General features: G+C 53.8%; 1 protein-coding gene across 2 annotated transcripts; it reads left to right on the plus strand.

The window, feature by feature from the left end:
• The first annotated feature begins 3330 nt into the window (after positions 1-3330).
• On the plus strand, positions 3331-11242 carry SLC29A2 (solute carrier family 29 (equilibrative nucleoside transporter), member 2). 2 transcript variants are annotated; one of them, XM_012665332.1, is made up of 12 exons: positions 3331-3413; positions 3670-3751; positions 6261-6424; positions 6579-6718; positions 7038-7172; positions 7789-7886; positions 8112-8196; positions 8704-8840; positions 9004-9109; positions 9188-9273; positions 9937-10136; positions 10805-11242. In XM_012665332.1, the coding sequence occupies exons 1-12, from the start codon at positions 3385-3387 to the stop codon at positions 10914-10916; spliced, it is 1374 nt and encodes a 457-aa protein (XP_012520786.1). In that variant the 5' UTR covers positions 3331-3384; the 3' UTR covers positions 10917-11242. The 2 variants fall into 2 exon arrangements, with proteins under 2 accessions (XP_012520786.1, XP_012520785.1); XM_012665331.1 differs by lacking the exon at positions 8704-8840.
• Positions 11243-16553: the final 5311 nt, after the last annotated feature.

Consider the following 16553-nt stretch of genomic DNA (forward strand, 5'->3'; position numbering starts at 1 on the left):
CGCTTGAGCCCAGGAGCTTGAGGTTGCTGTGAGCTAGGATGACGCCACGGCACTCTAGCCCGGGCAACGCAGTAAGACTCTGTTTCAAAAAAAAAAAAAAAAGAAAAGAAAAAGAAATAAGAGGCATATGGATTGGGAAAGAAGATAGAAAGCTGTCTTTGTCTGCAGATGACATAATCATCTATATAGAAAACCCAAAAGAATCAACAAAAAAAGCTCCTGGAACTAATTTATTATTATTGCAAGCCTGGAGGATACAAAGTTAATATACAAAAGCCAATCAGCTTCCTATATACCAGCAATGAATAAGCAAAATTTGAAATTTAAAGCATGTTATAATTTTCGTTAGCACCTCAAAATGGAAATGCTTAGGTATAATAAATCTAACAAAATATGTACAAGAGCTATATGAGGAAAACTACAAAACTCTGATGAAATACATCAAAGAAGAACTAAATAAATGGAGAGATATTCCATGTTCATGAATAGGAAGACTCGATATTCTCAAGATGCTACTTCTTTGCCATTTATCCATAGATTCAGTGCAATTCAAATCAAAATCCCAGGGAATTATTACGTGGATATAGACAAACTGATTCTAAAATTTAGATGGAGATGGAAAAGACCCAAGATAGCCATCCCAGTATTGAAGAACAAAGTCAGAGAACTGACATTACTCAACTTAAAGACTTAATATAACTACAGTAATCGAGACAGTGCGTATTGGTGAAAGAATAGACAAATAGATCAATACAACAGAATTGAGAGCCCAGAAATGGAGCCACACAAATATAGTCAAATGATCTTCAACAAGGGAGCACAGGAAATACGACAGAGCAAAGACAGTCTTTTCAACAAACAGTGCCGGAGCAACTGGACATCCACATGCAAAAAAATGCATCTAGACACAGACCTTAGACCCGTCACAAAGATTAGTTCAAAATGGGTCATATAAAATGCAAAACTACATAAAATTCCTAGAAGATAACATAGGAGGAAGCCTAGATGATCTTGGGTATGGCAATAACTTTTGAGATACAGTGCCAAAGTCACAATCCGTGAAAGAAATAGTCGATAGGTGGAAGTCATTAAAATTAAAAACATATGCTCTGCAAAAGACACTGTTGAGAGAATGAAGAGGGAAGCCACAGACTGGGAGAAAATATTAATATTTTCAAAACACATATCTGATAAAGGACTGTGTCCAAACTATACAAGGACTCTTAAAACTCAACAATAAGAAAATGAACAAGTCAAATTAAAAATGGGCAAAAGTCCTAAACAGATACCCCACCAAAGAAGATCTATGGATAGCAAGTTAGCATATAAAGATGCTCATCATCGTATGTCATTAGGAAATTGCAAATTAAAATAACAAGGTAGGGCGAGCACGGTGGCTCACGCCTGTAAGTAATCCTAGCACTCCGGGAGGCCAAGGCAGGAGGATCCTTTGAGGTCAGGAGTTGGAGACCCCAGCCTGAGCAAGAGCAAGACCCCGTCTCTACTAAAAATAAAAAAAATTAGCTGGATATGGTGGCACATGCCTGTAGTCCCAGCTACTTAGGAGGCTGAAGCAGGAGGATCGCTTGAGCCCAGGAGTTTGAGGTTGCTGTGAGCTAGGCTGCGGCCACGGCACCCTAGCAGGGGCGACAAAGCAAGACTCTGTCTCAAAAAAATTTTAGAAATTTAAATTTTTTTTAAAAAAAGGATGACTGAATCTGACAGAGCTGAGAGCCTCTTCTTTGAAATGCAATCCAAACTTCTTAGCCCTCAGGCCTGCCCTAACCAGCCGGCTGGGGTGGAGGCTCCTTCCAGCGTGCCAGCCAGAGCGATCTATTTGTGTGTCCCCAAAGGTATCAGCACTCTCCTGTCCCTAGTCTGGGACAGGCTGTTCTCTCCCTGACATGCCCTGGCACAGCGCTCCCCAAACCTGTTCTTCACTTCTCTTGAAACTTACGCCAAAGCTGTGCCGCACCTGCAGCCCCGCGTATTTTATTTTCCTTTAATGACTCAGTTTTCATAAATAAATTGATTTTCCAAAGAAAAATTGATATCACTATCATAAATAGGAAACCAGTATGAGTAGCCGTAAAAATGAAATAAGCATAAAAATAAATTTAAGGAAAATGGAAGTTAGTGCGTTTAGGTAAAATTGTCAGCAGACGCCCGGAGGCCGGTTGCGGGGGGTGGATAGGAGACGAGAGGCGTTAGAAACGTGTTAGCACCAAAGCGAGACTTTCCCCTTGATATGTTGCAGGGCTTGAAAGAAAAGCGAAGAGACGGTCACTCGGTCCGGTTCGTCCCGAGATCCGCGGCGTTGCCGCAGTCGGTGCGTCGCTAAACCGCGCCAGGGCCGCGACGCACCACGCTGCGGGCGGGACAGGCGCAGTGCTCGCCCGCGGACTCCCCGGCGCCGGGAGCACAGCGCAGGCAACCTGGAAATGGCCGTGACATTCCACTGCTTATGACGAGATTTGCGATTTGGAGCCTCTCGCTTCTCCGGCATCCGCGATATGCCCGGTGAGTGCGCGCATATCGTTGGCAAATTCTGAGAGTGCGTCGGAGCAGATCATCGAAACCGCAACGGTTTATCATCTTTTCAGTTTTTTACAGAAAAGTGGGAGGTGGGAGCATCTTCATAGGTGGACACTATGTGTGACCTGGGGCCGCTGAAAGTAACGCTGATGTTTTCCCAGCCCTCCCGGGGAACCCAACTGGGCGCAGCCCTAGGATCAAGGGCTCAGGATGGGGTGACAGCCGGGCAGGGCGCGGCGGGGCGCGGGTGACAGCCGGGCAGGGCGCGGCAGGGTGCGGGTGACAGCCGGGCAGGGCGCGGCAGGGACGCCGGCACCAGGGGGCGCAGGCCGGGCTGCGGGGCAGACGAAGCGAGGAGCGCCGGGCGCGGGGTGGGGGTGGGAGCGGAATAGCCCTCCTCCCTCCCTCTCTGCCTCCCCCTCCCCCGCCCTGCAGGGATCCGGCGACACCCCCAGAGAGGGCCGGGCCCCGGAGAGGGGCGGCGGCCGTGAGACCCTCCCGGCCGGGCCCCTCCAAACCGCACGCGCGGCGCGGGGAGCGGGCAGGACCCCGAGACCCTCAGGTGGGGCCGGGCCGGACGCCCTACCCACGAGTCCCTGCTGGCAGCGGTGAAAAGAAAAGGACCCTCTGTCCCCTCCCTCTGTCCCCGCCCCGGGGTGGAGCCGAGGTCCGAGCCTGCGGAGGCTGCGACCGCGGGAAGCGGCCCGGGGCTCCCTGCGGCTCCTCACCCTCCACCCCCTCCACCCGGGTTTGGACCCGACCCGCTACCCCAGCGGCTCTGGGCCTGGGCGCAGCTGCCCGCGCGGCCTCCCGCCGCCTCCCACGCGGGCGCAGCCCCCTGCCGCCGCCATGGCGCGAGGAGACGCCCCGCAGGACAGGTGAGCTGGGGACCGAGTGGGGGGTGTGGGACCCGAGTGGCCGTGGGCAGCGCGGACCTGCCCCCTGTAGGCGATGCGGGTTCAGGGAAGACCGGTCGAACTACAGTTCCCATCAGCCGGCTCCCCGGCTGCCCGAGCCGGGACGATGGGGATTGTAGTCCGCTCTCCGGAGGGCGGCCCGGGAGGCGGGAGGGCCGGGGCGGGGGGATGGGGGAAGGGGGGCGTCTCGGGGTGACCTTCTGACTGATCCCCACAGCTACCACCTGGTCGGGATCAGCTTCTTTATCCTGGGGCTGGGCACCCTCCTCCCCTGGAACTTCTTCATCACCGCCATCCCGGTGAGACTCGCGGCGGGAGTGACAGCCCCACGGCCACACCACCGTCCATCCCTCTGGCCGCCTGGACTGAGGCCAACCGGGCGCTTTCCCACCGCCTGGGGTTGCCCATGATGCCTTGTTAGAACCGGTTCCCCTGGGCCCCAGGAACAGAGAGGCAGAGTCACTGAGGATGCAAATGGCAAAGGAGTTTATTTGCTAGCTCCAGCTAGGGTCCAAGTCCCAGAGCACCAACGCAGTGGCCTCCCTATGAACCAGGACCCCGCCCTGGGGTAAATGTGAAGCTTTTATACTTTCTTTTGCACACAACACATCGGTGGCACACGACACGCAGGTTTCACACCACGCGTTGGGCACACCATCCCCCCTCCCCCCTTAGTCCATTGGTTCCTTTGAAAGTGGCGGATTGTTTTGACTCCTGATTGGTTGGCTCCAAGCCTCGGGATTTTCAATTTTCGCGCTGGTGCCAGTTTTGGTCCCCGTTTAGGTTTTGGGGAAGCTGAAACTTAGGCCTACTCTAGGAAGTTCGGCCTGTCATGGAGTCACTCCTGCCCTGTTTTTCATTCTGGTTAGCTATATCTGACTAACAACTAAAAGCAAGCGCGGTTACAGAAGCAAACGGCATTAGTTAGAATCAAAGAGAATACATTTTTCTAATCTAAAACAGTTTCTGTTCCACACAAAACAGAATACATTCTTCTACTATCAATTCCTGCCTTTCAGCCTGTCTGTCCGCGGCAGCGTGGAGCCTCTCCTATGGCCCTAAAGCCACTGTCAGAAATGCCTAGACCCAGGGGCAAGGCCACCAGCAGGGGGTTTGTGGACCCAGCAAAGGAGCTACCCTCCCGCCTCCTATGTTTGTCTTGTTTCTGAGCCAGTCACTGCAAAAGTGGGTTATCAAAGCCTTTGGTTTTCTTTGAAATAGCACGAATTAGAAACATTCATTCAACAAACTTTTACTGTGTACCTACTGTGGACCTGGCCCTGGGATCCAGGAGGCAGCATAACAGAGGGCTTTGTGTTAGATCCGGTTCCCCTCGGCCCCAGGAACAGAGAGGCAGAGTCACCGAGGCTGCAAATGGCAAAGGAGTTTATTGGCTAGCTCCAGCTAGGGTCCAAGTCCCAGAGCACCAACGCAGTGACCTCTCCTATAAACTGGGACCAGACCCCCGCCCTGGGGTAAAAGTTAAGCTTTTATACCTTTTTTTGTTTTACACACGACACACAGGTTTCACACGACACGCTGGGCACACCTTCCCCCCACCCCTCCTTAGTTCATTGATTCCTTTAAAAAAGTGGCTCCAAGCCTCGGGATTTTCGCGCCGGCGCCAGTTGTGGTCAGCGTCATTTCGGGGAAACCAAAACTTAGGCCTATTCCAGGAAGTTCAGCCTGTCATGGAGTCACTCCTGCTCTTTATTCTGATTATCTATATTTAACAAACGACTAATAGCAAGCACAGTCACAGAGCAAATAGCATCAGTTAGAATCAGAGAGAGCACATTTTTCTCTAATCTCAAACAATTCGTCTCACACAAAGCAAAGTACCTTTTCCTACTATCAATTCCTGTTTTTCATTTGCCTTCGGGGAGCTCTTGAGGGCAGGCTGAGACCTGGGGTTTCATTCTCTTTGGGACTGGGCTATTTGTGTATACTCAGTGCAACAACTTTCCAGATGCCACTTGAGTGCCTGGCTCTGTGCTGGACCCAGATAGATCCGCCCGGTCTGAGAGTGAGAAGCCAAAGAGCTATTAATAACATACCACGAGCTGGGCCAGCCCAGGCTTGGAGCAGAGCATGCATGTCCCTGGGGGCGGGGGGAATTCCTTCTGCTTCACAGGGACAGATTTGTAAGCTGGGAGTAGAGTAGGCTAGGTGTGTGTAGTGTGGAGGGGGAGTGGTCAGGAGGAGGGGGCATTCCCAGAGGAGGTGACAGCCATGGAGGTGACAGCCATGCACAGGCAGGGAGGCGAGAGAGGGCCAGCCACTTCAGAAAATTTACAGAGCCTGGCATGCCTAGGGCTTAGTGGGATGGAGCAGGAGATGGGGCACAAAAGGGAGGCCGGGATCTATTCTGAAGGGCCCCAAATGCTGCTCCAGAAATGTGGGGCTTTGCCCCGTGGGCAACAGGGAGGCGGGGGGGTGGCAGGGGGGGGTTAAGCAGAAGAGTGACAGGATGCGTGTTTCAGAGAGAGTGCAGTTGCTCAGCACCTAGGCCAGAGCCTGGCTTACAGTAGGTGCTAAATAAACAGCCATGGAATGAATGAATCTAGAAGCTGCTGCAGGAGCGAGGTGGGGCTGGAACCAGGACGCTGGGAGGAGGGGCTGGCTCTCGGGCTGGGGCTCCTAAGGCCTGGGCTCTGTCCCAGACTTCAGCCATTCAGTTCAGTGCACGTTCGTGGAGCCGGACCGTGTGCCGGGTGCGGGGGACAGGGCAAGCATAAGCAACCCAAGCGAGGGGGAGGCAGAGGGGAGGCTGGGGGTCCTGACCTACCTTACCTCCCTGTCTGGCAGTACTTCCAGGGGCGGCTGGCGGGGCCCTTAAACAGCACAGCCAGGACTCTGAGCGCCAACCGCACGGAACCTGAGGACACTTTCAACTTCAACAACTGGGTGACACTGCTGTCCCAGCTGCCCCTGCTGCTCTTCACCCTCCTCAACTCCTTCCTGTACCAGTGGTGAGAGGCAGCCTCATCTGGGCCCAGGAAGACCGCCCATCGCCCCCTTCCCCGCCCCTCCCCGCATCTCCCCCAGGCCCCCACCCAGCTGAACCCTCTGCCCTCCTCCCTGCCCTGCCTGGGTCTGGCTGAGCCACTCCACCCTCCCGCACAGGATCCCGGAGCCCATGCGGGTCCTGGGCAGCCTGCTGGCCGTACTGCTGCTCTTCGCCCTGACGGCGGCGCTGGTCAAGGTGGACGTGAGCCCCAGGCCCTTCTTCGGCATCACCATGGCCTCCGTCTGCCTCATCAACTGTGAGCACCGCCCCAGCCAGCCCGCTCAGGGCTTCAGAATGACCCAACACACCCTGAGGAAGAAACTGAGGCCCAGGGGAGAGGAAGAGTCACTTGTCCCAGACCCCAGTGACCTTGGAGCAGCCTCCTGGCCGCCAGCCCTGCAGACCAATGACGAGGAATATATGTGGGGTTTTGCACCACAGTGCCCAGAGTCCCTGGAAAGCTCACAGCTGCCCAGCCTAGCGCAGAGGCCCCCGTGCACCCCGCCGACACCTCCTCCAGGGAGCCCCTGAGGCCTGCCTAGCTGAGCAGCAGCCCTGTCCCTGTCCCTCCACAGCCTTCAGTGCAATCCTGCAGGGCAGCCTCTTTGGGCAGCTGGGCACCATGCCCTCCACCTACAGCACCCTCTTCCTCAGCGGCCAGGGCCTGGCTGGAATCTTCGCTGCCCTTGCCATGCTCATGTCCATGGCCAGTGAGTGGACTCGGGTGGCTGGAGGGCTGGGGTGGCCTCTGCGGTTCGGGGGAGCAGAGAGGGCGTGAGAGGGCTAGATGCCTGGTTCTGGGTGTAGACGGAGGAGATGCGGTGATGTGGAAGTGGAGGCTGGGTCTGGGGCTCTGCAGCGAGGGAACCACCGGGGAGGGCTGGGTTAACTTGGGGCCGGGCCGGGATTCCCGGGGCCAACTGGCACATGGCAGCAGGTTGAGGCTGAGAGGTGGATAGGTTTGAGGTTCGGGTAGGGTTAGGTTTGAATCATTTCACTGCTCACTGGCTGGGGGCCTTGGATGAGGCACATAGCCTCTCTGTGCTGCGGTTTCCCACCCACATGGCTGTGGCTGTTCCCTGCTCAGATTGTAACGAGCAGTAAGAGAAGGCTCGCGGCACATAGTAGGTGCTCAGCAAAAGTGACACGTAGGGGAAAGGCTGGTCTAGGGCCCTGGACAAGATCCCTGAGCTTGTCAGTGAAGGGAGGAGTGGACGAGGCTGGAAAGGTGCCTGGGAAACGCAGATGACCGGTGGGACAGGGTCGGAGGTGCTGTGGGGGACGGTGGCACCAGCTGCCTCTCTGCAGCCGAAGTTTCTGCCAAAGGTGGCGTGGACGCCCAGACCTCTGCGCTGGGGTACTTCATCACGCCGTGCGTGGGCATCCTCATGTCCATCGTGTGCTACCTGAGCCTGCCCCACCTGGTGAGCCTGCTGTTGGGCTCCACGCCCCACCCCCCAGCGTCTCAGCGCAGTCCTGAGCCTGAGGCCCTCTGAGAGGCCAGGGGAGGTGGAGGAGACCTGGGCTCAGCCCTGATCCCCGAAGGAGTCTGCCACCGGGGGACCCCAGCCTCTAAGCTAGTGGGGTGGGGGGGATCCGGACACCTCAGCCACACCAGGCAGGGCCAGCACTTCCCTGTCCTTCTGCAGAAGTTTGCTCGCTACTACCTGGCCAAGAAACCATCGCAGGCCCAAGCTCACGAGCTGGAGACCAAAGCCGAGCTCCTCCAGTCTGGTAAGCCCCGAGACCCTGCCAGGAGGTGGGAGACCCAGAGGAAGCTAGAGCCACCGGGGAAGCAATTCCCTCTGTCCCCAGCTAGAGCCCTGCCCCAGCAGCCTTATGTGAGCAGAGGCAGGAGGTCACAGAGGGAAGTCAGTAGGGTTAAAGTCCTACTGCTCTTTGGGCCTCAGTTTCCTCCTCTATAAAATGGGAAGCAGTAGAGCTTCATGCGTGCAAGCTCTGGACTGAGGCATCTGAATTTGAATCCTGGTTTCACAACATCCCAGCTGTGTGGCCTTGGGCAAGTCACTTAACCGCTTAAACCCTCTGAGCCTCACTTTCCCCTGCGTTATCCATCTAAGGTGCTTAACGCACTGCCCAGCACTCCCGCTCGCTAGCAGCTGTGCGCGTGTCCTTCGATAAGGGGCTGGGGGGACCACTGGTTTTAACTGCTGGCTAAACAGGCTGGCTGTCAGGAAACCTGGGTTACAGGCATGACCCCACCCTCCCCTCTTGCCCCAGATGAGAAGAACGGGATCCCCAGCAGCCCCCAGAAGGTGGCCCTGACTCTGGATCTCGACCCTGTGAAGGAGCCGGAGCTGGAGCCGGACGAGCCCCAGGTGCCACGGAAACCTTCAGTCTTCGCTGTCTTCCGGAAGGTTTGGCTTGGCTGTGGTCCCGCCACCGTCCCTGGGGGAGAACGGGGGCTTAGTACTCACAGTGTCATGTCCCCCGAGGGCACAGGGTCATGGCAAGTCAGGGGCTCGGCTGGGCCAGGCGGGGACCGCCCTGCCTGCTCACACCCCTGCCTCCGGCCCCCAGATCTGGCTGACGGCGCTGTGCCTTGTGTTGGTCTTCACAGTCACCCTGTCTGTCTTCCCCGCCATCACAGCCATGGTGACCAGCTCCACCAGTCCGGGGAAGTGGAGTGAGTGTTGGGGCACACGGGAGAGGGGAGGGAGGGAAGCTGGGGACCAGGATGAGCCGCCCGCCCTCTCCCTCCCAGGCCAGTTCTTCAACCCCATCTGCTGCTTCCTTCTCTTCAACATCATGGACTGGCTGGGGCGGAGCCTGACCTCCTACTTCCTGTGGGTAAGCACAGCTGGCCTGGGTGCGCTGAGGCTGTAGGAAGCAGTTTGGGATCAGAGGGTGCCAGAGAACATGAGAGGTGATTTTCCAGTAGACTGCCGAGTGGTCTGGCAGTGGGCCTGCTGGCCAAGTGGCAGTGGGCAAGCCAGGGCTTGGACTGAAACCATGTCCAGTTGACCTCTGTGTCCCCAGCATCTAGTCCCAGGTGAGGGAGTGGACTTTGGATAGCTTTTAGTGACAGTGCTGTTTCTTTAAATGAAATCTTCCAAAGAGATATAATAAATGAATCAGATCAATGAGGAGCTACTCTGAGTCAAGTCAGGACAGAACCTGGGTCTCCAGCTTCCAATCCCACTCAGCAGCCTAACCCCATCTGCCCCAAAGGGTTCTGTGGAACCCCCAGGGGTGCTCTGAGGAACCAAGTCTGAAAACCATAGGTACTGCCTTAGGCCCCTCCAGTTCTGGCCATGGAGAACACACGCCGGAGACCGATTGCCGGGTGGGCTTGGCGCAGCCCCTTGTTCTCTAGAGTCCCAGTGCTCAGAGGGTAGGTCAGGTCAGAGGAGGTCAGGAAGTGATTGATGGGTCCATCTGTGGGTGTCTCAAGGTGCCCCTGGAGCAGAGACCTGGCTCCAGGGACCCTGCTCACCCCAGCCTCTGCCGCAGCCCAACGAAGACAGCCGGCTGCTGCCCCTGCTGGTCTGCCTGCGCTTCCTGTTCGTGCCGCTCTTCATGCTGTGCCACGTGCCCCAGAGGTCCCGGCTGCCCATCCTCTTCGCGCAGGACGCCTACTTCATCACTTTCATGCTGCTCTTTGCTGTGTCCAACGGGTACCTGGTGTCCCTCACCATGTGCCTGGCACCCAGGTCTGCGGGATGGGTGGGGAGCGGGATGGGAGTGGGGAGGTGGGCTAGCTCTTGGAGGAGGGACAGCCTGCAGGGAGGGAGGGCCACTTCTGCTCCTGGCCAGCCCCCCAGCTGTCTACAGGCTTCGCTGGCGTCCCCTGTGTGGCGTCCCCTGTTGGGTGAGGACCTAACTGCTGGGGAGAGGAGAACTGGACTGGGGAGGTGCCTGCCTGATAAAGCAGCCTGGGCGCTGGTTCTCAGGCCGCTCTGTGGGCCTCAGTTTCCCCATCTGTAAAATAAATGGGTTGGCCTGTCATCCCTTAGGGCCCATCTAGCTCCAAAATTCTCAGCTGAAGGGGAGCTAAGGTTTTGATCAAAAGCGGGGTCATGGCTCTTTCCCCAAGGGGCAAAGGAGTCGAGAAGCTGGAAAGAGTAAAGGTGAGAGGGAGGACCAGGTTGGGGACATTTTGTCAAGAGGGAAGGCAGTGGAATCTGGAATCCCATAGTGTTGGACCCCTGAGAGATGGCCTTGTCATTTTACAGATCAGGAAACTGAGGCCCAGAAAGCAGGGCCTAATTCTAGTGACACGGGTTGGTCAGAGTCCGGGCTGGACGTGCGGAGGGCCTTGGGGCTGGCTCCGGGTCTGGGCCCAGCGTTTTCTAAGAGCTCCTATTCCTGGGTGTTCCAGGCAGGTGCTGCCACACGAGAGGGAGGTGGCCGGTGCCCTCATGACCTTCTTCCTGGCCCTGGGACTCTCCTGCGGAGCCTCTCTCTCCTTCCTCTTCAAGGCGCTGCTCTGAAGTGGCCCGTGGGGGCTCTCCCAGCAGCCCTCTCCCCGGAGCCTCCTCTGGAGCCGAGATCCAGCCCAGGGGAACTGCGAGCCGGCACAGGCCTCTCCTGGGAGGGGCCCCCTGGGTCTGGGGTGCCCGGAGGGGCAGGAGCTGCTCTCCATCCTGGCTGGTGACCGCCTGGGGCGCTGGGAGGAAGACTTCACCGCCGGTCATTCTAACCTCCCAGGAACAGTGCTGACCCACAGCACCTCACTGGAAGGTGGTCGTCAGGAGCGCAGGGCCACGGCCCTCGCACCGCCAGGACTGCATCTGCAAATCGGCACCAGGAGCCGAGGCTGCGGTGGGGGGGGGCCTTGCTGAGGATGTGCCTGATGCGGCCCCTGCCTCAGGCTCAGGGAGGGTGTGGGTCCCAGGCCAGGGCGGGAGCTCTTCTTCCCCGGGGCCTCAGCGACACAGGGTGCCAGGGAAGTTGAAGGGACAAGGGAGGACAAAGGTGTTGAGAGCCTGAGAGTGCACAGAGGACTGGGCTCTGAGCCTCCAACAGTGTTTTCATTGGTGACACTGACTACCTAAAGCCCAGCTGGGCGTGGGTCCCAGAGCTGCAGTTAGCCTGCATGCGTGCACTCACTTTACAGTGTGCAAAGCTCTTCCACACCCACCCTCTCACGGAAGCCTCGGTGAGGCCCTTGGAAGGAGCAGCAACTGTGCTTCCCCCATGGTACAGGCGAGGAAACCAAGGCCGGGGGGAGGAACTGGCGCTGTTCCTGCCTGCCGCCTGCTTCCTTTTCCTCACGGGCTCAGGGCAGGAGCCCGAAGCACTTACTCTGCCTTTTTGCTTAGTTTGTCCTTCTGGCCCCGCTCCTGGGTCCAATACAAACTCCATTCATTTGTACGACGTGCTCACTGAGTCTGTTTCAAGAGTGCTGTTGGCTCTGTTGGCCTCAGTGAGCCGGCTGGGCTGGAGTGGCGATGACTGTACCCACGTGACAGGTGGGACGACTGAGGCCCTGAGGGGCAGGGATTGGTGGGCATCTCTGTGCTGGGTCCTCTGGACCACACAGTAGCTGGGGGGTGGGGGGGTACGGACTTGCAAGGAGCCCTGTGCCCCTGGGCAGAGCACCTGGCTGGCTGGACAACTATTGCTGTCCCCTCCATCAGCCCCTGGACTCTCACAGGCATCCTCTGCCCCCTGAGGGCTGCTTCTCCTCAGAAATCTGGCCTCAGAAAGCCTGTGGGCCTGGACAGGGCTTTGGTAACCCAGCCGATTCTACAGACCGATGGGGGAAAGGCCTGCCTCACCACGTGCCTGTGCTACCCAGCCCAGCCTGGAGGGAAGCCGGGGTTCCCTGCCCCCCTGCCTTCTGCAAACGTCCACTGAGCACCTGTTATGTCCCCAGTGCTGAGCCGGCACAGGGCAGCTGCCCAGAAGCGAGAGGCTCTTTTGATATCGAAGAGGAAGAGGAGGCCTGCCAGCCTGCACTAGCTCCTAACAAGAGAGTCAGCCTGTCCATTAAAGCTTTGAAGTCAGGAGAGTTTTCTCCTCTTTAGCTATGAAAGTCCTAGATGGCATCCTCTTCCAATATAAGGCTGTTTTGTGTCCACTGAAAATCTGTTGTTAGCCAGGCATGGTGGCTCATGCCTGTGATCCTTATATTTTGAAAGGCCAAGGCGGGAGGATCACTTGAGGCCAGGAGTTTGAGACCAGCCTGGGCAACAACAGAGTGAGAACTTGTCTTTACAAAAAATAAAATTAGCTGGGTGTGGTGGTGCATACCTGTACTACTAGCTACTTGGGAGGCTGAGGTAGGAGGATTGCTTGAGCCCAGGAGTTGGAGGCTGTGGTGAGGTAGGATTGTGCCATTGCACTCCAGCCTGGACAGCGAAGAAAGCCCCTGTTTCAAAAAAAAAAAAAATCTGTTGTTAGTGTAGCCACTTTCATCAATGATCTTAGCTGGATCTTCTGGGTAACTTGCTGCAGCTTCTCCATCTGCACCTGCTGCTTCACCTTACACTTTCATGTTACGGAGATGGCTTCCTTCCTTAGATCTCATGAACCAACCTCTGCTAGCTTCAAACTTTTCCTCTGCAGCTTTCTTACCTCTCTTGGCCTTCACAGAATTGAACAGAGTTAGGGCCTTGCTCTGGATTAGGCTTTGGCTTAAGGGAATGTTGTGGCTGGTTTGCTCTTCTGTCCAGACCACTCAAACATTCTCCATATCAGCAATAAGGCTGCTTTGCTCTCTTATTTGTGTGTTCGTTGGAGTAGCACTTATAATTTCCTTCAGGAATTTTTCCTTTGCATTCACAGGTTGGCTAACTTTTTGGCATAAGAGGCTGAGCTTTTGGCCTATCTTGGTTTTTGACATGCATTCCTCACTAAGCTTAATCATTTCTAGCTTTTGATTTAAAGTGAGAGACGTGTGACTCCTCCTTTCACTTGAACACTTAGAAGCCACTGGAGCGTTATTATTTAGCCTCATTTCAACATCCCTGTGTCTCAGGGAATAGGGAGGTCTGAAAAGATGGAAAACGATGGGAGAATGGCCAGTCTGGGAAGCAGTTGGAACACACACATTTATTGATTTAGTTTGCCGTCTTGCATGGGTATGGTTCGTGGTGTCCCATTAATATAACAGTAACATCAAAGATCACTGATCACAGATCACTGTAACAGATATAATAATAATGAAAAAGTTTGAAATACGGTGAGAATTACCAAAATGTGATAGGGAGACGAAGTGAGGACGTGCCATTGGAAACACGGCACCGACTGACCCGCTGCACACAGGGCTGCCACGAGCCTTCCATCTGTATCAAGTGTCTGCAAGGCACAGTAGAGCGAAGTGCAACACAATGCACTGCGCCCATACGCAGAAATAAAAAGGACCTTAAGAGAATGCTATGAACAACTGTATGCCAGCAAATTAGATGAAATGCACAAACTCCTAGAAACACACAAACTGACTCTAGAAGAAACAAGAAATCTGAACACACTTATAACAAGTAATGAGATTAAATCAGTAATTAAAAGCTTCCCAACAAAGAGAAACTCGGGACCAGATGGCTTCCCAGGTCAGTTGGACCAATCATTTAAAGAAGAATTAACACTAATCCTTCTCAAACTCTTCCAAAAAATAGAAGAGAAGGGAACACTTTCTAACTCATTTTATGTGATCTGATGCCAAAGCCAGATAAAAGCATCACAAGAAAACTACAGATCATATCCCTTATGAACACACATGCAAAAATCCTCAGTAAAATGCTAGCAAACAGAACCCAGCAGCATATTAAAAGAATTATACACCATGACAAAATGGGATGTACTCCAAAAATGCAACATGGTTCAACATATCAATGTAATACACCATATTAATAGCATGAAGGGAAAAATACGTGATCATCTCAACATGCAAAAAGCATGTGACAAAGTCCAACATGCTTTCAAGATAAAATCACTGAACAAACAAGGAATAGATAGGGAACTTCCTCAATCTGATAAAGGACATTTATGAAAAATCCACAAGTAATATTATACTCAATGGTAAAAGACTGAAAGCCTTTTCCCTAAGATTAGGAACAAGACAAGGACGCCTGCTTTCTCCACTTCATCTATTCAACATTGTGCTGGGAGTTATAGCCAATGCAATTTGGCAAGAAAAAGAAATAAAAGGTATCCAAGTTGGAAAGGAAGAATAAGCTATCCATATTCACGGATGTACAATATATACATATATAGAAAATCCTAAAGAATACACGCAAGCACACAAAGACACACACAGAACTATTAGAGTTAATGAATTCAGCAAAGTTGCAGGATTCAAGATTAACATGAAAAATTTTAATTGTATTTCTAAACATTAGCAATGTACAACCTGAAAAGGAAATTAAGAAAACAATTCCATTTACAGTAGGATCCAAAGGAATACAATCCCTAGGAACAAATTAACATAGGAAGTAAAAAATTTGTACACTGAAAATTATAAAACACTGCTGTAATAAATTAAAAAAGACCTAAATAAATGAAAGGATATTCCATATGCATGGATCAGAGGAGGTACATTGTTACGATGGCAATACTACCCAAAGTGATACACAGATTTAATGCAATCACTAACAAAATTCCAAGGGCCTTTTTTGCAGAAACGGAAAATCCTATCCTCCAATTTATATGGAATTGCAAGCAACCCTGAATAGCCAAAACAATATTGAAAAAGAAAAAAGAACATAGTTGGAGGACTCCCACGTCTCAATGTCAAAACTTATCTCAGAGCTACAGTAATCAGGCCGGGGGTGACTCACACCTGTAATCCTAGCACTCTGAGAGACCGAGGCAGGAGGAGCTCAGGAGTTTGAGACCAGCCTGAGCAAGAATGAGATCCTGTCTCTACTATAGCCGGAGTCATGGTGCCTGTAGTCCCAGCTACTCCGGAGCCTGAGGCAGGATTTGTTGGATTCAGACAGTAATTCAGTCCTCCCAACACTCAGAAGCAGGGGACTCCTTCCAGCTTGAAGGCAGCTCTGGGGTGTTGGGAGCTACCAAAGCCAGGCCACAAGAGCCACATAGCATGGGGTAGCTGGGGAGGGTGAGAGTACTCTGGGAGGAGGGAGAAGGACGTGAGGGCTATGAACAGACCTCCTTCGAACAGCTGTTGGGAGAATTCAGGGTGGGTAAAGCCTTTGGTCTGGGCTGACATATGACAAGAGCTCAGGAAACTGTAGCCATTGGCCTTCACCTTGGGACAAGTGAAGGGTTAATAATAAACTGTCTTCAGGCCTCAATCAAGCTTTCATCTGACTTGAGGCAGAACCCCATTGAAACCTGTAGCTGGGAGATACCGCTTGTGAATGGCCCAGTCTGGGACGGCACCAATTCTGTCCTTAAGGGGTGGGTGGTGGAGCTCTAGACAGCAGAAACCAGCCCGGAAAGGGGGATGGGGTGGGATCTGCAGGGTCAGTGAGACTGAGGTCTGGCTGGAGCTGTGGGAGGGAAGAGAGACGAGCCCAGGGCCCTGAGTCAAAGAGCAGAGTCTTGTGGTTAATTTTATGCGTCAACTTAGCTAGGCCATAGAGTACTCAGATATTTGCTCAAACACCATTCTAGATGTCAACAAAGGTGTTTTTTAAATGAGATTGACATTTAAATCAGTAGACTTTGGATTAAACAGATTTCCTCTCTGAAGGAAAAAAACCAAAGTGTTATTTTCTCTCTACTCTAACACTCCGTACACCACTTGGCAGTGCCCTGCCGTTTGGTCTGTAGTAAGGGCACCAGCAGACCCCTTGTTCGTGGTTACTAACACTGGTCTTTGAGTCTCCCATGGCCCCCTGTGTCACAGCCAGTCCCTCCCCCAGCCAGGTACTTCTGCCCACAGTAGCAGGCTTTTGGCCACCTTCTGGGCCTTCCATGTGGCCTTCCTTGATCTTCAGACCTCACCAAGGCCTGGTCATCACTTTACAGTGTCCCTTTAGACCAGGGGCCCAGGGGGCACTTCATAAGAATCTTACCTATTCATTCAACAAACATGCATTGACGCCGGCTATGTGTCACTGTGTGTGTGGGCTGAGGGGACTGCGGGCAGTGACTGGGTGAATCTTACTGGTCGAGGTGATAAATGGGTATCCGGGTATCATGTGAGCGCAGCAGAT

The sequence above is a fragment of the Propithecus coquereli genome, unplaced genomic scaffold, assembly GCF_000956105.1.
Source record: "Propithecus coquereli isolate 6110/MARCELLA unplaced genomic scaffold, Pcoq_1.0 Scaffold120, whole genome shotgun sequence".
Classification (NCBI taxonomy): domain Eukaryota; kingdom Metazoa; phylum Chordata; class Mammalia; order Primates; family Indriidae; genus Propithecus; species Propithecus coquereli.

Excerpts from the sequence above, each read along its gene's own strand:
- SLC29A2 (XM_012665331.1), top strand. The coding sequence starts at position 3,385 with ATGGCGCGAGGAGACGCCCCGCAGGACAG. Across the intron at positions 3,752-6,260 it reads TCTTCATCACCGCCATCCCG|TACTTCCAGGGGCGGCTGGC; the intron begins GTGAGACTCGCG and ends CCTGTCTGGCAG. Across the intron at positions 10,137-10,804 it reads ACCATGTGCCTGGCACCCAG|GCAGGTGCTGCCACACGAGA; the intron begins GTCTGCGGGATG and ends TGGGTGTTCCAG.